We start from the raw sequence: 21844 nt of genomic DNA, 5'->3' as shown, positions 1-21844 counted from the left end.
GTATTAGGTATTAATTACACTCATTGACACAAAGCACAAGTCAGTGCTCAGGTGGGGGGGAGGTGGAAAAGGGGCTACGTCCAACTCCGCTCTATCCCCTGTTATTTTTCTTTTGCTTTCATTTAGTGAGTTTAAAAGTGATAGATCTAATGAACAGATTTCCTACTGATACTGAAATGGAAAGTAAACCAAACTATTCTATTGAAAGGAGATACGCATCTGAACATCTTTCCTGATTTCTAGTTATCATTCCTACTGCGTTGTATGTTCTCCTTTTTGAGTAGCTGCTAGCTTGGAATGGTTCTGGCTGAGTAATTATTAAATTGGATTTCTGCCTTTCCTGGTTTGTACATAAATCTCTTAGTGCAATTCATGGATTGCTCTAGCTGCTCACTTCACATCTTGCCAAATGGACTTGTTAGCCTCCAGTCTTATGTAACCTTCCCTCTAGCAGAGCTGATCAGCCATCCCAATATAACCCGAACCAAAACAACTAAAAGAAAAGAGAAAGTACAGTCAGTGAAGATGTCAGAAAGAAATTTAGGCAATCAATCCTGGCCTGGGAGTCTTTAATCTAAGGTGACATATCTAAGAGCTTAACATGTGACGTGGTACATCTTTGCTGCCTGGCATAACTCTTACTTTGAGATGGTTAGAAACACTCAGTTTTCAAAATGGATTGATTTAAAGCAGACCATTATCCTGTTGGGACACAAGACAAAACTCTTTAATAGAGGTTGAGTTTATTCTGGAGTTCCCTCTGTCATCTTGCACCACTGAAACCAAAAAGCAGACTCTGCCTCCTTCTTCTCTGTGTTGCACTCAGAATATGTGTTAGCTTATTACCAAAATGTGGCTCTGAAGAAGTGTAAAAGGTTCCACATGACAACGTTTGTTGACCCATACCTATGGTTCTTCATCAGGGTCAGGAAATACAGCTCTCATTTCTCAAGTTTTGGAGAATATTGCCAGTCGTAATAAAAGATTGCCTAAGACATGTTGCTATTTTGAACAGCCTTTAGAGGAGTGTAAATGAGTAGTGGTGGAAAAGATAAGATACACAGAGAGATAAGACACAAATAAAAATTAGCTGCTTGATCTCTTTTCTTGTCTATGATTGTAGAATACTGGTTCCATGTTCCCCAATGACTAAAGTGAAACTGGTAAGCCAGTTTAAATGTAATGCTTTGTTTAAAAAAGGAAGAGGGAAAGGAAAAAAGTCAAAATGCAGTATAAGCATGGTTTCTAAATAAGATCAAAAAAGAAAGTCTGGAATATGAGATTTTCTTCTGTGTTAAATATATGCTGGTTTAAAAAACCCACATACTGTGCTTGTGTGAGAACCAGGAAGTGAGAGAGTGACTGAAGTGAAAAACTTTATATAACAGACAAAGCTGCAGCCTGGAAGAAAATATATATGGCACAAGTGAGTGTCCAGGAACACAAATGTAAAACATTTTCCAAGACATTGAGCATTCATGCTTCTATTTCCCTGATTTCTTTTGGGCAAGTCTTTACAACAAGACGTTATTACAACAGAGCTGTGAGAAGCTGAGAGCTGATAAGCTGCTGACACTGATACTGTGGTCACGAGGAGGAGTTTTTTCTTAACAACATGAAAAATACTTGCAATTCAGCCCAAAGTCTTGCAGGTTTAATTATAGGTAGTTTTGATGATATGCAAGGCATGACTTAACTTGAATATGTTGACTTCAGTACAGGAATTTTTGTTTAAAATGAAAGTTTGTACACAGGACTGAAAGTCAGAAGTTGTTATTCCAAGGAGAAATGCAGCAGCTCTTCAGGAAGTCAGTGTAAAATACCCTGTAAGTGCTGCTGAGGTGGTAAATAGGCTTTGTGTTGGTTACTTGCAGGAGGTTAAATTTCACCAGAGGCATGATGTGTAATGCTATCCTAAAGATGTAAGGGCACTCATCTTTCTAATGCCATGTTGAACTTGCAGGTATTTTTGGAGTAATGTTTCAATTACTAATTTAACTGTCATTAGCGGTTGTGTATTAAATGGAGGATGAAATTGGCTTTATCCTGTGTCTCTTGTATATACCTTAACTTCTGGGGAATGCTGTTCCTGTGTTCAGGGCTGAGGTTATTGGGAGGGTGGGCACATCACCAGTAACTGTAGCAGTTGCATGTTCTTTGAGGGAAAAGAGCTGTCAGTCTTGTTTTAAAATCAAGGAACTTCTTCTAATGTCTAAACCCGAAACGGTGGTACGAGAGCTGTCAGTCTTGTTTTAAAATCAACATACTTCTTCTAATGTCTAAACCCGAAACTGTGGTACATTCTGGAGCATTCACTGGATGCATAATTATTTCCTTTTGAGAAAAAATGGAGAAAAGCTATTTCTGCAGCTTAATACAGAGCCGAAGCAGATAGAGAATGTGTTAACTAGATCCTAAATCTTAAAATGCTTAAATAGTTAGATAATGAAATAAAAGAGACTGTGTTAACTAGATCCTAAATCTTAAAATACTTAAATAGTTAGATAACGAAATAAAGGAGACCATAATAAATACTTTATTTAAATTGTTGATCTTTTGTTTTGCTGGGAGAATTAAAAACTGTGTATTTTGGAAGGAAGAGCTTGCAATTTTCTCATGAACACCACTATATGCAGCACAGCAGCAAATGCTGCATTAGGTGGCTGGTGGCTGGTCTTGCTTCCCTGTTTTCCTCCTTTCTGTGGTGCAATTCTGGAGTTGTGTGTTGCAGTCCATGTGCCTTGTATTTAAAAAAAAACCCCAAAATTGGGAACTGGATTTGGTTCATAATTGTAAGTGGGTTTCATTGCTTGTGCTGAGGGTGTCATGCAAACAGAAAAAGGAAAATACATACTCCAAGGGTTGCCATGGTCTATTGTAGGTCTGAGCTGTCCATTAAAAGTCCTGTTCCTAGCTATAGGAAGTTTTTCTTACCACTGGGGTGTAAGAATGTTTTCTTACAGCCAATGCTTTTTTTTTTTCAGTGAGAAGCACCCTGAGATGGGAAAGGAAAATGCAGAAGAATTTAGCAGTCACTTGGAGAATCCATTTTCAAAGTGAAAATGGTAGTTCCTAGATTTCAAAGTTAATGTATCCACTTCTTATAGCATACTGTAATTTATATTCTAAGGACTCTTTCAAGTTTGAGTAAAACTAGTTTGACCTGTTCAATGGGCATTAAATTAATAGAGGTTTTTCGAGTGTGGAATGTTAAACAGCTAAAAAATTAATGTAGGTCCCCATAAATAACTGTCTCCAGTGACAGTTCCCAAGTTAGGGGAGGGCCTTAAAATGTATTCAAAAATGTGAATGTGGCTCTCCATGTCTGTTTTAAGGAAATGACAGGTAAGTGTACTAGTTATGGAAACAGTAACCAAGGACTTTTGCTGTTGAAGAAAACATTTAAATGATTGTACAATAATTTCTTTTTTCAGTATAGAAGGCATGAGTTTGAAGTCTCTTCATGCCCCTCATAGTGTATGTTCTTTGTTTAGGAAGAGGATAGAGAAATATAAGCTATAAGTGATTCCCTTTCCCATTGTGCAGTCCCTCCAGGAATGAGGTCTTTCCACCACTGCTCTTCACAAAGACATAGTGTGGAGAAGGCTGATGCTTTCATTGCTTACTAGGATCTGTCTGTTACATTTTTAATGTATCTTCTGGAGGCATCCAGAAGGGTTCAGGAGTCTGCAAGCCAAGCATATTTGTGGTATTGAGATCCATGGTGGGGATTGCACTGGAGGGACAGTATTCAAGCAAAACATGAATTAAAAGGAAATCGTCCCGTTATCTAGGATTTTATCACTGTGCATGTTTTTGTAATTAGACATTGTGGTGGTGTCTTCAGTATTGGAGGGAGGCAAAAAGTGGCTGGCCATAATTGGAATAATACGTGTGGAATCTCACCTCTCCCTTGGTGGTACATATTACTGGGACCTAAACATTTTGAAAGATGTGGGTAATAACCACATTTGCATGATTTCCTATTTAGGAACTTAATTCTAGGATACAAGTTAGAAAACTTTGGCTAGTGTGAAATATTTTAAATTGTTTGCTGGGGAGTCATGCACAAACCCCAAAATGATGTGGCAGCTTAGAAAGGAGGAGGAGGCATATGCTTATATGTTTTGGCTTAGTCTTTCAGGTTATTTGAAGCCTGCAAACTGTTTCTACAAGTGTTATTGTAAGATTAATCTCGGTCTCTGCAAAGCAGGTGTTTACAGCAGAGTTTCCCCTTCCAACCGTGTGCCTAACAATGGTGTGATTAAGATCTCACTCTGGGGCAGGCTGACTTTTGGCTGCATGCATGTGCCTGCACGAGCATGTCTGCAAGCTGCTTTTATTATTCAATAAAAAGAACATATGCAGTTAATCTGAATATAGGAGAAATGCTTTGAATGTGAGCTGGGTCTCAAGTCTGCAGAAAGACTGGTAGACTGAATGGAGCAGATGAGGTAAATAAATAGAAATTGATGGCAGCATTTTTCATTTAAGCAATCAGAGCATTGGATGAACTGAACACAAAGCTGAGGAACACATACGCTGCACTGTAAAAATAATCTATTTTATGCTTCTTCTGTGTTGCTCACTTTTTAATGTGATTTGTGTTTTTGTTGTAAACAATATAAACCAGCCTTGGATTTGCTGCCAGGGATGAAACTGTGCTGGCAGTTGTATCTCTGCTGCTGGGCAATGTAGTGCTAGATCACTGAAAAAAACCCACTTCTGGAAAAACAGTGCCATTCTGATTTGAAACCAGCAATAGGAAAGTATCAAAGAAAGCCAGCACAAAAATGTATCAGTTGTAGACCATCGTCTAAGGAGAATAGGGATGCTGCTATCTCTATCCGTATTAGGAGGTCTAATAAAAAATGTTTTCTCTGCTACAAAGCACAGCCTTGCCTGGGGTGACTGGGGAGTTTGCACACAGCAGAGCATTTCTCCCATGCTGCTTGTTGACTCTGGAAGGCAGGACTGGCCTATGTTTAGCTTATGTTTTCTGCAAGATGGCTTTGCAGTTGGAGAAGCTACTTGTATATTGTAGAAATGAGATGTATTATATTTGGGAGCACACTCCTGCAGAGTGACTCTGCAGCATACAGGTCACTGCTTCACTAAAGTGGCTTTAATATAGAGTGACACACACACATAGACTGTATGAGGCAGTACCGTGACATATTTGTTTCCACAGACCCTCCTACAGCTAAAGGAGTGAGGGTGTCTGACCAGAGTCAGGCTGAGCAGTGCATCTTCAGTCGCTATTGTGTCTCCATGTTCTTCAGCTGTAGAGTCCTCCAAGCTAGGAGGATGCAAGCCCAGAGTCTTCAATAGTTGCTTTCAATGTAACCTGTAAAATCATCATCACTCTTTGATCAAAAAATGGACAAATTCTACTTTTATTGAGGAATTCTGCCTATCTAGTGGCCTTTTTTTCCACACAGGGTGCAAGGATGAATTACACGTGTGAATTAGTCATGGCTTCTGGCTGGTGCTAAATGGATAGATAATTTTGGCAAAACCTTTGCTTGTAATGAAACTGCTGATCATCATTCCTCTTCTGTTCTTGGAAATTAATCCATACCTCAGAGTTCAAATATTTCACATAAATTTTAGTAATAGCTCAAAAAATTGGCATGTTAACTTTTCAGATACCTTGCTGTATTGCTAGTAGTTACGCTTCTTAAATGAAGCAGTTATTCATGCACAAATTCTTAAATAGCCAGGGACAATTTTATATCAGCCTGCAGTGTGCTTAAATGATTATAACTCTCATAATTGTAGTCTATTATCAATGATAATAGTTTAGATATATTAATGACAAATGGCTTGTATTAAAAAAAGTCAGTCATCTTTCCCATTTTTGTGTGGTGTATGTATCATCAAGAATTTTAAAATAATATAAAAGTTAAAGTTCCCTTTTTAAAAAAAAAAGAAATTTGCATTAAATATATTTTACTTTGAAGCAGAGAAATATAGAACTGAAATCTGGCTTATATAAGAATTAAACCCTTAGACTTGGCAATATTACTTCCTGGAATTCCGTTATTGGCTGCATTTTGAAAGAAAACAGGTCAGTCCCAAAATTGGAATTGCCTTCTTTTGAAGATCAAGGTTAGGAAATCAAGTGAGTGTAATTTCTCTGTTTTAAGCATTCACTGTCTTTTGCTCTACACTCCTTTGCTAAATCTTGAGATTCACAAGGCTTTGGAGGATGGAAAGGAGGCACAGTAGTTCCAGGACCGTGCACATGCTGAGGAAGAATTATTATCTGTGGTCTGTGAAGAAAACAGCACAAGTGTCAAGCTGAGATGTTCCCAGTTTGTTAACGTGTGTCTCACAGCAATTAACATGCCAAATCATATAGTGTTAAGGAACAACCAGGGCATGTTTTGTTATGTGCATCTCATGTACTGACATCTTTGTACCCTGAGGTCAATGCAGCTGTCACAACCCTGCAGGTGTGGTTTTGCATGTGGTGCCCATGCTCTTGAAGCACAGCTGTGCCACCCCAGCCATCTCTTCTGAAGGGAGAGGTGGTCAAGTGTGTGTTTCCTGCTGCCTCCCTTGCACCAGCACCACAACATGCTTGACTGTAGGAGAGCTGGTTCTCATCACTGCTCTGAAACGTGAGGAACACAGAACAAGAGGATGTGGTAGGGAAGGGAAGGAAAGGGGAAAAGAAAGGAAAAGAGAAGAGAAGGGAAGAGAAGAGAAGAAAAAAGACAAGAAAAGAAAAGAAAAGAAAAAAAAGAAAAGAAAAGAAAAGAAAAGAAAAGAAAAGAAAAGAAAAGAAAAGAAAAGAAAAGAAAAGAAAAGAAAAGAAAAGAAAAGAAAAGAAAAGAAAAGAAAAGAAAAGAAAAGAAAAGAAAAGAAAAGAAAAGAAAAGAAAAGAAAAGAAAAGAAAAGAAAAGAAAAGAAAAGAAAAGAAAAGAAAAGAAAAGAAAAGAAAAGAAAAGAAAAGAAAAGAAAAGAAAAGAAAAGAAAAGAAAAGAAAAGAAAAGAAAAGAAAAGAAAAGAAAAGAAAAGAAAAGAAAAGAAAAGAAAAGAAAAGAAAAGAAAAGAAAAGAAAAGAAAAGAAAAGAAAAGAAAAGAAAAGAAAAGAAAAGAAAAGAAAAGAAAAGAAAAGAAAAGAAAAGAAAAGAAAAGAAAAGAAAAGAAAAGAAAAGAAAAGAAAAGAAAAGAAAAGAAAAGAAAAGAAAAGAAAAGAAAAGAAAAGAAAAGAAAAGAAAAGAAAAGAAAAGAAAAGAAAAGAAAAGAAAAGAAAAGAAAAGAAAAGAAAAGAAAAGAAAAGAAAAGAAAAGAAAAGAAAAGAAAAGAAAAGAAAAGAAAAGAAAAGAAAAGAAAAGAAAAGAAAAGAAAAGAAAAGAAAAGAAAAGAAAAGAAAAGAAAAGAAAAGAAAAGAAAAGAAAAGAAAAGAAAAGAAAAGAAAAGAAAAGAAAAGAAAAGAAAAGAAAAGAAAAGAAAAGAAAAGAAAAGAAAAGAAAAGAAAAGAAAAGAAAAGAAAAGAAAAGAAAAGAAAAGAAAAGAAAAGAAAAGAAAAGAAAAGAAAAGAAAAGAAAAGAAAAGAAAAGAAAAGAAAAGAAAAGAAAAGAAAAGAGAAAAGAAAAGAGAAAAGAAAAGAAAAGAAAAGAAAAGAAAAGAAAAGAAAAGAAAAGAAAAGAAAAGAAAAGAAAAGAAAAGAAAAGAAAAGAAAAGGAAAAAGAAAAGAGATAATAAGATTGAAAAGGAAAGAAGGGAAAAGGTCACTGATACTGAGGCGTGAAGAGGCAAGAGCCTGAATGAGACCTAGCATTTCTGCTCAGTTAATTCCAAGTAAAATCAGAGGAAAAGGAAGATGTGTGAGGATAATTGAGAAAGAAATGAAAAACATGGCTTTGTTGCTAAAAGACAAGGCTAGTCAGTTTAATTCTGCCTAAGGGTATGCTACAGGCATTTTCTAACATTAACGTGGAACACCAATTGACCTGGCCTGGCCATTAATGAAGGTGTAGTGTGAATCGAGGGGGCACAGAGATGTAATGGTTTCTTCAAGATCTTTTTATTTATTTTCAGCAGCTGTGGGGTGAGGCAGTTTCTGGGATTGGTATTTCCTTCAATTTGGAGTGTTGAAACACTGCCTTGGGAGGGATATGCATTTTACAGCACTTGTCTGCAGGCAATATGAGATAGCTCATGCCTGGGAACAGGCTTGTGCAAGGGCTACTTTGGCCTGACCCACTGCACGTGCCTACATTGCGCTGAAGGCACTGGAATTTCAGAAGATACCTATTGTCTCCCTGAACTGGTTTTTCTGGAGGTGGAGTGAACTCCCTACACTTTGCATGAAGTTGAACAGGGGCTTTAGAAGTTTAGCTTTGGCAACCAGACTGTGGTAACATACAGGTGATATCTCTGTGTTTGTCCTTTCCTCATGTACAGTTCTCAGTATTGTGAATGAGAGCCCATTCTTGTAACAGTAAAACTCTTGAATGGCCTGTGTAAGCATATGCTAAAAGAAATGTTTAGAAACTTATAAGCATATAAGAAAACTAAATGGGCAAACAAATCTTTACTGACAGAAGAGAGAGATAATAGGATTCTAATTCTAGGGACTTGTTCAATATAGAAGCACAATTTGAAGGATGCAGCTTCAATAGAGTAATTCTTTTCACAAACTGTACAAATGTATGCTGCCTGTGTTCCAGGGTCTCATGTCCATCAGCTCAGCTCAGTCTTCAGATGGAAAATGTGAATTCTTCTTCCTCTTGCATTATGGTCTTACTGACATTACGTCTTTTTTTTGACACTGTTATCAGAGGAAATCCTGTTTATGACGAATATTCAAATTTCAAAGTACTTAATATGCTCCAGGTGACCTGTGTACATGATATTTTATAATCCAAATATAGGCAGATGATTTCTTCTATACAATAAGAATGATACCCTCGCAAGCTCTCCAATTCTGTTTGTGCTTCCTGCCGAAGAATGGAAGCTTCAGGATGAGCAGAATGAGCAGCAGCTCTCAGAAACTGAAGAAATCCTTGCTCCTATTGCAGAATTCCTCCTCAGTGAGCATTGCGCTCGAGTTGTCAGCTGCTAGAGCTGGTTCAAAACCTGTACATGTCAATGGCAGTGCAAATAACTGGAGGCATATTGGGGTTTAGCCTGTGTGGTAAGTAGTTATAGGCAAATTTTTGCCTTGAGTCTGTCATTCACAGAGTGCAATGATTATGGGGTTAGGGAGAGGCAGGGGAAGTGGGAGAGGCTGAGCAGTGAAGCCTGGGGCTATCTCACTGGGACAGAGGGTGTCTCGTGCTTTTTAGAATTTAGTCTGTTAGTGGAGGGGAGCAAAAAAGTCTGTACTCTTGCACGTGTTACAAGGTAGGTAGTTAGTAATAGAGGTAGTAATGTAGATATCCCGTAATGCAGAGTTGATTTAACACTGTATGCATTCATAGCTCAATGACTTTTTGACACTTTGCTGTCTGTTTCACTTGGGAGACATTTCACTAAGATTCACTTTTACTTAATACCAGGCAGGATTATCCCTGCAAGAATATCCATCACAGTCACAGAGATATTTAAGTGGCTTGATCTACATGCTGGTCTTCTTACAGGTATAGCTGGTTGTAATTTTAATATATTTTATGAGGTCTACTTTGTATCTGCTACATCCTGAGACTCTGCACTGGATGGTTCAGAGCTGTGGTTCAGGCACAGTTAAGGTGGGGCAGGGATGAGATCAGCATCTGTTTGAGGCAGTGGAGCACTATGGGGGCTGTTTCTGGAGAAGGTGACAGAGGAGCCCAGATATGTTATTGGGAGTCTGGGGAGAGGAGGAGGAATGTTTGTAATTCAGCTATAGGGGGAAAGGGGCATTGTCACACTGCTACCTGGGTGATGGCTCTGGTGATTGCTGTGCTTTTGCATAATAGGCTGGTTTAGCTATTATTGTGATGATCTAGGCAGCTTTTAAATAGGAATATCTGAGATTCAGTGTCACAAAGAGTGAATCTGTTCTGTTATAAAGTAGTTGAAACTGTGCTGGAAGGTAGTAGTCCATTTGTAAGTGTAAATGTTTACTCATAGACCATGATGATAGTCTCTGTACCTCTTCCCCATCTTCTGCTCCAGTGTCTTGAGCCAGCTGGCTGTGATGCAAATTGAGACAGAGAGATTTCACAGTATACCTCCAAGCAAAGACAGTGCATGTTTCTTTTCGTAGTTTGAAAGCACAGTTCTCATATGCATACTTCTCTGCTTGTTAAAGATCCTTTGGCATACACATTCTGTATCCAGCTGTATCTGAGGTTAAAAGATTTTTGTGGAAGGAAATCTATATTGTGGTGAGATACTACTATCCATGAAATAGTAAAATCTGGAAAAATATGGAAGACAGAGCCAATGAAATTAGTCTCACAGTATCTGAGTTTTGCTGGAAAACAAATACAGGTTTAATAAGGGATTACAAATTGGAATACATGCATGGCTTCAGTATACATCTCCAATCTTGCTAACTTGCAAAAGCCCTTTCAAAGTATTTGGTTGTAACTGTATGTAAACAATAATCTGGACAATATTTATGGAGTAATCAACAAGATTGTGAATTTGTCAGATAGCAAACTAATGCCCATAGCCTGCCCTAAATACCTAAAACCTGGTATCTTTGTCATGAAGGTAGAGATTAGATTGCTCAGCTGTGTATCTGTGGAAGTTAATCCTTTTATTGCTGTTCCCTGTAAAATTTCAGACAACAAAGTAGTGTTTCAGTAACATCACATTACCATTTTGCAGAGCTGTGTGATAACGTTTCAACAGTATTTGCAAATTGTTACTCTTTTTGAAAGCTGAAATCAGAAAGATCTCTGCTGACCATAATATCTCATTTTGGCCCAAGACATGTGGATAATCTGCTCTTGGGCTCTGCCTGAAGATTGCATCTGTGTTAGCAGAAAATCTACTGAGAGGCAGCTAGTTCTTTGTGATATGCAATATTATTTAATATTCAGCCTTCAATGAGCACTCCTATGATTTTTTTACTGGCTTGTATTCACAGTTTTAGCAAGTGTGTGAAAAATATACAGCCTACAATTCTATCTACCTGTGAAAAACAGAAAACTGGAATGATTCATCTCCCTTGGAAAAGTTCTTACATTAAGCATTTGTTTGACAGTTCTTGGAAAAAAGTCACCTTCTATTTTCAAATAGTATGAAGCTTGGAAATATTTTTTTCCTTAACCTTTCATTGAGCATGAATTATATATCTCTTTTAATAGCAGAAGTGTATTTTTTCTAGCCATTCAGAGAGGTTTTCATGTTCATTAATGACCCAATATCTCTGTCTCCTTCTGTTTTAGTAGACAAAGTTTGATTTGAAGTACTGTGAAAGATTTTGTATATTCTTAGTTAAGACTCCCACATGAAGGGTATATAAATACTGATATGGTTACACACGTGCTCAACTTCTTTCAAAGAACTGAACAGTGTTTGCTTGCTTGTCACGATTGCTTGTCATGCTTGAAAACTGGGAGCAGAGGCTACAAATTATACACCTCTCTTTTCCTCCCGTTTTTTATTGCATCATGGCACGTGCCACATTTAAGCTTCTGGTCGAGTGTCTGCATTTGTTCCTGTCATGTTATAGAATAGTTGCATGATTGCTGTCCTTCAGGCTCTGTGTTTCCCGTGCTGCTGTGTGTGGGAATGCAGGGCTTTGGGTGGGTGATCCCTGTGGGAGCTGTGGGATGGGAAGGTGCTGGATGGGACTCTGTGCGTGGGAGCAGGTCCTGCTTCTGAGGCTGCTGGAGGTTGGTGGTCCTGGCCTCTGGGTCCCATCAGCCCCCTACATAGGCTTTATCTGCAGTGGGAGCTGGCTGTGTGGGTAACAGGATGTGAGATGTAGGAAGTAGATGCAATCTTCTGCATCAACCTTCTCACTGTCTCTAGGTTTGCTTTGATTTTTCCAAACCTTAATGAAAAGCTAGTTCATAACTTTTGCCGAAGTGATAGTGGCCTTTGTATTAATCAGGGGTGATGGCCAAGATTGACTGTAAAATTCAGTTTGTGCCCGACCTGAATATAAATAATAGGTATTTTTCCTACTTCTGCCCTTTCTCAGGACACAAAAGATCATGATGTATCTTAGCCCTCTATCATCTTGTTACTCAGTCCACTTCCTCCACCCAAAATACAACCTGGGTTAGAGGGGTTCAGAGAACTGTTCATAGGGCTATATGGCAGAAGAGATTTTGCTGACTGAAATGCTGCAGGGCTGAGCAGGATCTAAGCTCATTGGGAGTGGTGTTGTGCAGTGTCGGTCCGTTCAGCTGATAACATCTGACCAAACCTCATGTAGTCTTCTTTTCAGGAGCCAGCATCAATTTTCCTTTGCACCTCAACTGACCTGATTTTGATTCTCTCAGTGTTGAAAGCTGGGCTTTGGGTAATCACCTCTTTCTGTTTTCTGTTACAGAGCTCCAACATGGGAGGCAAACTGAGCAAGAAGAAGAAGGGATACAGTGTCAATGATGAAAAAGCTAAAGACAAAGACAAGAAGGCTGAAGGAGCAGCAACTGAGGAAGAGGAGACTCCAAAGGAGGCTGAGGATGCCCAGAAAACCACAGAGACCACAGAAGTGAAGGAGAACAACAAAGAGGAGAAGGGTGAAAAGGATACTCAGATTGCTGCCAATAAGACGGAAGAAAAAGAAGGGGAAAAGGAGAAAACAGTGACCCAGGAAGAAACCCAGAAACCAGAACCTGAGAAGTCAGAGGCTGTTGTTGATGGTAAAGTAGAGCCACAGAAGAACACTGAACAGGCACCCAAGCAAGAGGAGCCGACTGCTGCCTCTGCTCCTGCTGCCAGTAGCGAAGCACCCAAAACTTCTGAGCCTAGCAATGATGCAAAAGCTTCCCAGCCTTCAGAAGCCACAGCTCCCAGTAAAGCAGATGACAAGAGCAAAGAGGAAGGGGAAGCCAAAAAGACTGAGGCTCCCGCAACGCCTGCAGCCCAAGAAACTAAAAGTGAAGTGGCCCCAGCTTCAGACTCAAAACCTAGCAGCAACGAGGCTGCACCTTCTTCCAAGGAGCCCGCGGCAACAGCAGCACCTAGTTCCACTGCTAAGGCCTCGGACCCTGCAGCCCCTCCAGAGGAAGCGAAACCTTCGGAAGCTCCAGCGACTAATTCGGATCAAACCATAGCAGTGCAAGATTAAATTGGACAGCCTGTTGAAACAACCACTTAAAACAACCTGTGTCTTTTTTTTATTTTTTCAGCTATACTAACTCGTTTCAGATCTGAAATAACAAATATGTATTGCCCAGAAAAGAAGGAGAAAAAAAAAGAGAAAAAATGGAAAGGATGTCCCATCAAGTTGGGAGGGAGGGAGGGGGGAAAATCCAAATAGTATTTTTGTGGGGAAATATCTAATATACTTTCTGCCAACTTGACACAAGTCCTGGATTAGAAAAAAAAAAGTAAAATAAATGGATGTCTGAAAGTACAGCACATCTTTTGTATCTGAACTGCTGTAAATGCACTCCACCAGTGTATTAAAATCTTCTTTTTGTTCTGTAATGGGGTTTGGGAGTGATGCGTTTGATTCTGCCCACTAGGTTTGTGCCAAGGCAATCAGATCTTTATGAAAGCAGTATTTTCTGTGGTTTTTTTTATTTACAGCCTTTCTTATTTTGATATTTTTTTTATGCAGTGGATGAATGCCAACTTTCAGACAAAACCCACTTAGCTGTCCACATATTTCTCAATGCCAATCCTCCAATTCTTCCTCTCCAAATATTTTTTGGGAGTAAAAAGCATTCTCATCCTACTTAGCCTACCTAGATTTCTCATGACGAGTTAATGCATGTCCGTGGTTGGGTGCACCTGTAGTTCTGTTTATTGGTCAGTGGAAATGAAAAAGTCTGCGTTCATTGCAGTTCCAGTTTCTCTTCCATTCTGTGTCACAGACACCAACACACACTCATTGGAAAACAAATGAAAAAACAAAATGTACAATGGATGCATTGAAATTATATGTAATTGTATAAATGGTGCAACAGTAATAAAAGTTAAATAATTTAAAAAATAAATAAGTGTAAAGACTGATTAAATCTTCACTTTTACCCACTGAGAACTAGACAAAGTTGGTTCCTGTACTTAAAGAAGAAGTATTACATCTGGGGATTTTTACTGTCTTATAAATAGTCACACTCCTACTTCAACAGTCACGAGTGTTCCTAGGTGAGGTTGGAGCAAGTGGCCAATGAACAGCACATCTCACATACATTTTATCCCAGGCAAAGCAGAAATAGCTTTTGCCTGCCTTAACATGTGAAAAAATCCTCTCTTGCTATTTTGAAGAGCCAGAGGCACTTTTGCCTGCCTTAACATGTGAAAAAAATCCTCTCTTGCTGTTTTGAAGAGCCAGAGGCGTGCTGACTGGGTTTTAACTGGGACTAATACAGTGGATTTGGTAAACTGATCTTTTAAAATGAGGCAATTAAATTTAATCCTGGCTCTATTAAAATATTTCTAGTGCTGATACACTTTGGTTTTTTCCCCATTGCTATTGTGTAGGAGAAGAACTGTCTATTAAAATATTTCTAGTGCTGATACTGTTTGGTTTTTCCCCCATTGCTATTGTGTAGGAGATGAACTACAGCTGCCAAAAAAGGCTGGTTCTGTGTATTTCAAATATGGATATTCTTACGTAGCTGACCGGAGTTTAGCCCAGCATAAACAACATTTTTTACTACTTTTGCCTATTTGCTCCATTTCTATTCAACAGAACTGCTGAATAATTGCAATTTCTGATGAGTGTTGTCCTTGCTGGATATGGACAACGATTTCAGTGCAGAGCCCAGGATTCAAAAAACTGGTTAAAGCAGCATATTTGGCCTGCCCATTGATAAACTCTTAGGCAGAGCAGAGGTTCTGAAAGAAGTGGGCAGTGGTGAATTGAAACACAGCTGGTACACATACCAAAGGGATGAGCAGGCTCGGACTTAGCAAGTAAGGAAAAGGCTGTTTTAAAATTATATAAATTATTTCACATACCTTCTCTCCATGCAGTAAGGATGATTCACTTTACAGTATTCCATAATATTTATCATATTTTTTTTTCAGAAATACAAGCTTCCTATACCATGCTGGGGATATTGATATGCAGTTGTACACCAGGGGAAGGCCTACTGGAAGAGGCAGGAGTAGTTCTGTTGGGTTTAGATCAGATCATTCACTTACCTGAATCTTGCACCACCAGCAAGCTTTTGCATCCTTGATGTGAAGTAGTCAATTTCATGCATAGCACATTAAAATGAAGTGGATTCTTTTGCACAGGAAAAAGTAAGCTAAATACTCTGTCCTAAAATGAAGGCAGTCTTTTTTAGATTGTATAGCTGAAGCACTGTGAGAGGCTAGGCAGATAACACATTTTCAGCAGTTCACCAACCTTCATGAATATATAGCTGTCACAATTGACAGCATCTTTGTGCAGCCAAGTTTGTGGCTTTCCTGCAAATCTGTAATAGCCCTCTGCCATCATTTCCCAGTGTAGATGTGTCCTGGAAAGGGAAAACTTCTGTCCACAACTGCTACATGAATTTGCGTGAAATGAGTCTGGGATAGAGATGAAGAATGCAGGAATCCTGTTGTACTTCGTGGTGATATAGCACTGAATCAACCTGAAGCTGATGAGACTAAATGTATGTCCTACCTTTGGGCTGGAAGTGTCTGCTAATGGACAATAGGTATGTAATTTGTTTACTGGGATGTTATGAGAAAGTGCCTACCAACAATATCACATACATTCACTTTCAAAATAATGTTCAAAGCAGCATTTAGTCTCTATTACTAAAATAGTTTGACAATCAGACATGCCTTTTTTTCTCCCTGAGCTTTCTTCAGTTGGCATACTTAATGTTGGTGAGATCTTGAATGCAGTCTTACTTTAATTCTTTGAGGCAACTAAAAATTCCCCTGTGCTCCACAGCAGTATCCAAACCCATCAGTCTCTGCAGCTGTTGACAGTAAACTCTTAACACATGCTGAGGTTCTCACAACCTGCTTGCTGACAGGAGTTTCATTCTGACAGTGTCAGTGGTGCAAGGGATCGTAATGCCCCATGTGGCTGGAATTCACTATGATATAGGCAAGAAATAAGCTCTTGTGTTCGGGAAGTTGAGAAGCAGGGCTGAGAGTCTTAAAAGCACTCAGGATTCTCAAAAACTGCAAAGTAATGTTGCCATATAATATTTTTATTAGTTTTATTAATAGAGGGGGCTGCAAAATTAGCCTTGTCATAGGTGCTAAAATCCTTAGTGTGTAACTGGTAGTTCCAAGGCAGTCTAGCTGAGGCCATTGCTCCACAGTGCTGCTATTCTATACCTCCATATGTGAAAGAAATCATTTGTGTTCAAAGAGTTTATGAACCAAGTGCATGTGGTTAATAGAAACGTGATGCATGTTGCTTGCCTAAAGTGCCATGAGAAGAAGTGAGAGCCTAGAGGCCTGCTTTTCTTCACCTCTGTCCAGTATCTTACCTCCAAAATCCTCTTTTTTTCTGAGTTATAATCACTCTTTAACAGCAGTAAAAGTATGCTGAGGGTACAGAGCTAACGGGCATGTTAATGCTTTGAGCGTAAGCACATTGCAGATAACCTCAAAGGACCCAACCCTTTTGTGAAAGCGTGCCAAAGGAATAGAGAAATTCAACCCCGGGAAAGAACCTTTGCTATTGTTTAGAGCCCCTACAGAGAGATGTTTGCAAGGTCTCCCTTGTTTTGCCCTGGAGACTGTCAAGAATGTGTTGCTCTCCCTGCAACAACAGGGAAGGTCAGTGCTATAGGCTTTGCTCAGACTTTGCACTTGCACAACAAAGAGAAGCACAGTCACTGTTAAATGTATGGCAACTTTACATTTCCCTTTCTTTTTGCTACTATACTTGAAATGTACCTACTACTATTTTTATAATGACTTTTGGAGATGTAAAAGCCCCCTAAAGTTACATTAAATTATTTATAATGAAATGGCTTCCTAGGAGCAATGCCTACCATTTGCCCTGTAGTTGGTTTCTGTACGGGATAGACACTTCCATGAAGAAGCAGTAAAATAAAACATTACAGGTTGCATTGGTGTCTTATGTGAGAGCATTTCTGGGCATGTGGCTGTATCTAAACAGCCAGCATCTTCCTAATTCATGTTGGCACTTCCTTTGTCCCAGCACTGAACTAGGAGGTCTGTCTGGTCTCTGTCTCACGTAACCATTGCATTTTCCAGATTGGCATGAACTCCAACTTGGTGTAAGTGTACTGAATCGGTGGGTGAATCAAGCTCTCAGTCTTGCTTCAGGGGCTTCTTACCACTAAATTGCGTTTCTGTGAATTTATCCTTATTTAACCAAACTAGGGAGTGTCTCAAAGAAATGCCTTAGATTTGCTGCTAGTGCTGCAAAAAGTATTTTCTCACAATACATTTCTTCAGTGCATCTACTTACTATGCTTTTGTTGTCTCCTTGCACGGAATTCATAGTCTTTAAGGCTCTTTGAAAGATTTTAAAGAAGCTAATCACTTGGTTTGATGTTTTTATTCAGCACTACATATTTTTTTCTGCACCAAACTCTCAGCATTAACCTTGACTCTGATTTGTTTGACTTTCTGCCTTTCATGTATTTATTTATATAGATAATATTTTTACATCTTTCTTTATATTTAACCTCCCAACCATATTTCATGCAACATGAATGCACATCAGGTGTTCAGCAGCCAGATTTAGAAACCATAGCCCTCCAGTCATGGGAAAAAGCACACCACAAGGAACAGCAATATACCTGTGTTTTCCTTCATTGCTGTGAAAGAATCTTATCCAGAACTGGCAGAGCTTTTCTTGCTGTATTTATCATGGTGGGATTAAGATCTGCGCACAGAGTCAGATAAGCAGGAGGAGGGTGTTTTGCTGGGGAAGAAAGGAAAGGACTGGATGTTTCAAAAGATGGCCACAGGAGTTGGGACACAGGACATACGACACAATCCCTTTGTTTCCTGGAGACAACACTATTGTATGCTAACTGACCACCATGGGGCTACTAAGTCTTTCCAACTTGTCAGGATACTTGTCTGTCTCTCTTTTAGCTTATTTGCTTTTTCAGGCAATAAATACTAATTCCAGCTCTTATTCTCATGGTTGTTTAAATGTATTGCCTCCATCTTTAGTTTGTCTTCCCTCCACAATGTAAGTCTGACATCTTTGAGAGCCTCCCATTGTACCAGGAATCTGACTGAGCTTCTTGATGGTTTGGCTTGATGAAGATCACTTTTTTTGAGACTGTTCAGTCAAGTGAGATGCAAATTTGATGGAGTTAAATCTTTGTTTCACTTACTAAGCAAAAATTCAAAGGCTTTACATGATGTGCCTGCTGAGGACAGGGTGAAATCTTCTTACAAGACCGATAAATCTGTTATTTGGAATGTCATCAGGTTGCTGCAAAATGCATAGCTTGCTAAACTTCACTGCTGGTTCAGCTGGCCAGTAGTTTTAGATTAACTGTTGGTAAAACTTGACATTCGGTCTCTCTTGAGAATTAAATAAATTGTACTGGGCTCAATAGAAGGACAGAATAGAGCTGTTCACATTTGGAGATGGAAAAGTAATAGAATTAAATTTTTAAACTCCATTCAGTTCCATCCTGTTCAGAAAATCAGTGTGAAACAAGAGCCTGTCCCTAGACTGTCTTTTCACTTCAGGAATGGAGAAAATCTCATAGCAGGCAGACTGTAAGTTATCCTGGCCAAAAAATGGTCTTTAAAACTTAACAATCAGTACATTAAACCTTAAACCTGAGTAGTAGGTGTTTTAATCACAGGCCATATAGCCCCCTGAGAAGTTGGCCTACTAGAGACACCCAGTGTGACAGGAAGCCAGCTGCTGCTCTTTGTTCTGTCTATTCCAGTGGCTCTCATTTTTAGCACCCCTTTCCCCCATCCCTCCTTTATTTGGCTTTCTACCAGTTTTAGGTTTATTATGTGTTAATGAGAATAGTGTGCTGTAATGATAGACCATACTGATGCTCCAGTAATCACATTTTATGGCTTTGAATTTTTTTGTTTTGTAGAGTTCTGGAATTACTTGCAGAATTCTGGACTTGGCTGGCAGAAACTCGTATGTTTACCAAGTAGAATATTAATTGATCTGGTGGACAGGAGAAGCTGAAAAATAATTATATAATTGGAAATTGGTGCATGCCTGAAAGAGCAAACTCTTTATTCTGCAACAGACCAGGATTCTGCAATGGCTCACTGTAAGCTAAAAGACCCTATGGAGATTTCAAAAGATATCACATGTCAGTGTGCTGAATACATTGTTGATTTAAGCTCTGCTGCTCTGTCCAATTATCTGAACTTTGTCAGCTGCACTTCATTTTTTTATTTTTAAATAAAAGACAGCATTCCCAAGCTAGCATTTTTGTTTCAAAAGGCAAACAACAGTAGCTCATAATGTGTACATTGCAAAGGAAAATTTAAATCCCATTAAACCTTGAATTACCATTCCTAGTTAAAGAAATTACTTAGGAATCTTTTCCAGCATTTTTTTAGAATAAATTGAAAAAATTTTTCTGATAGCCAATTTTTCAAGGACATATTCATAAAAGCATACTTTTATAGCATAACTGCTGATGTAAGCTAAATGTACAATCTAATGGCATCTGGCCACACATTGCACGCGAAGGAAGAAAACCTGGAACATGGGAGGCCAGATCATCAGCTAGCAAAATTATTGATTCAGGTCCACTGAACTGAATGAAAATCATTTTATTTTCAGTTATGCCATATTGATCTGAAAAATATATTAGCAGTAGAATGTCACATTATATTAGGTAGCATTGAATGGTTGGATATGAGTGAATTAAGCTGTTAACCTTAGTGATAACCTAATAGCAAATGGATTTGGATTTGAATTGAAGCAGTGTATGAATACTAATTAGGAAAGTAATGCAAGTTCTGAAAAAGCACACTTAAAGAATGTATTCAAGACTTTAGGTCACCAGTTTTTATGAGCAATTCATAGTGATTCTGGGAGACATGTGGGACAAAACAAGGACTGACTTATTTCTACATATGCATATGAAAATATAATGGACAATAAAAATTAATGTTAGCAGGGAGGAGTGGTATATACTTTCTAAGAGGTGTTGAATTTAAACTGATTTATCATGCTGCACTTAAATATCTTCAGCTGAATATTGCTTTTCAGCATGTTTTGGTGTTCCAGCTTAGCTGTATCACACACATGTTGGATTAAACTTTTCACTGCACTGCTACTATTTTCGTAGGCATACTTGACCTAATTTTATATCAATGTTTCTCATTTATCTGCCAGGACCAACATGACTACATTAGTAAAAATCTGAATGGATGATGACTCAAACTATTGGATGGGCTTTTAACATACAAACTGAGCTCTGTGCTACTGTTCCATCTGAGCTTGTTATCTCTGGCTTTGATGTGTCCATACCAATGGCAGGGACTGGGAAAAGCTGTCAATGGGTTTTAATGTGTGTTGGATGCCCCACATTTCACTGCCCCCATTTCTTCCACATGTCCAAAAAGTAAATGTGACTAATACATTCTAGCATGATGAGCTGGAGTGTGCTTCTCTTGGCTGTATATCTTGAAAAAAAGCTATACAGTTCCATGGTCAAGATAAGCAGAGAAGGGAAAAGAAGAGTTTGAAAGTATGTTGTCTGGCATAAAAGTGATATTTAACTTCATAGTAGAATTAAGACCACAAAGACACAGGCTGCATCCCGAGAAGTGCAGCAGCTTACAAATGGGATAGCATACAGTATTGTAGAGGGGAAAGCTGAGTACAAAATTGTAGCTACCATGAGAACAAATATTGCTTTTAGGTAAAAACAAAACTGGTAATGGTTGGACAAACGTCTAGTTTGACAGAAAGAAATGTCTACGGTTGTGATCACTTTTAGAGAAGGCACCATATATAAAACCTGTTTAAAGTGATTTTTGTGTGTGATGCTTACATTTATGAAACTGAATTTAGATTACAAATGCAAGAAAATACATTTTGGTGTACTCCATGAAATTTTTAGCATCATAAACAGAATCTTTCTACAACAGGATGTAGGAGTGTAAAAAGAAATGATCCATGACATCAATGAAGTTCAAGTTCCTAGCTAGCACTCTGAATACATGCAGTGTTTCTAGTGAATGTGGAGGATGGGATGGAAGCTGTGACATCAGTTCTACACAGTGATCAGAGCTCATCTTCAGTGAATGAAAAGTCCTGTTTTAATGATGGTATCAGGAGATACCATCTGATCCAATGCTACTATTGATCAGACCCAACTGCAAACTCTTCTAGACATGATGCTTTGCCATAGATATGGATTTTTGAAGGGAGCAACTTTTATGTAAATACCTGTTTCCATTGATTTTATAGCCTTGCTGTCCAGTTTTAAGATCCCAGAATCAGTCTGATAGCACTGAAAGTTAGAATCAATCTACCCGTTGCAAGTCAGTGACAGGATATGTGTAGATAAAGAGAAGGTGACTAAAAAGACATTACAAGGTCAAAGAATCATTTGGGAAGGAGTCAGTCACAGAGGGATGTCAGCAGAAGATTTCAGTTAGTGACTAGGCCAAGATAATGATTTTCAGAGCACCAGTTTGAGTGAATATGGAGACAAGACGCAGGCTGTGAGTCTGGTCTAGATAGCATGGGTTGCAGGCTAGCCACACTATGCAAAAAGAAGGCAGAGAGGTTTTACCTGCATGTGAAGGCACAGAGAATGTCACACACTGGTATTAATTTTTCTTTCACTCCAGCTCTCCCATGTTGATATTTCCTTCCTCC

At 38.6% G+C, this 21844-nt stretch overlaps 1 protein-coding gene across 1 annotated transcript; it reads left to right on the top strand.

Annotated features, from left to right (window-relative positions):
- The first annotated feature begins 12452 nt into the window (after nt 1-12452).
- Nucleotides 12453-14066, top strand: BASP1 (brain abundant, membrane attached signal protein 1). The gene has a single exon (XM_009084413.1). The coding sequence runs from the start codon at nt 12461-12463 to the stop codon at nt 13190-13192; it is 732 nt and encodes a 243-aa protein (XP_009082661.1). The 5' UTR covers nt 12453-12460; the 3' UTR covers nt 13193-14066.
- Nucleotides 14067-21844: the final 7778 nt, after the last annotated feature.

Source organism: Acanthisitta chloris, unplaced genomic scaffold (genome assembly GCF_000695815.1).
Source record: "Acanthisitta chloris isolate BGI_N310 unplaced genomic scaffold, ASM69581v1 scaffold9931, whole genome shotgun sequence".
Lineage (NCBI taxonomy): Eukaryota > Metazoa > Chordata > Aves > Passeriformes > Acanthisittidae > Acanthisitta > Acanthisitta chloris.
This window is presented reverse-complemented; position numbering and strand designations above follow the sequence as displayed.

Bases quoted from the DNA above. Each gene is read 5' to 3' on its own strand.
- BASP1 (XM_009084413.1), top strand. From the start codon at position 12,461: ATGGGAGGCAAACTGAGCAAGAAGAAGAAGGGATACAGTGTCAATGAT.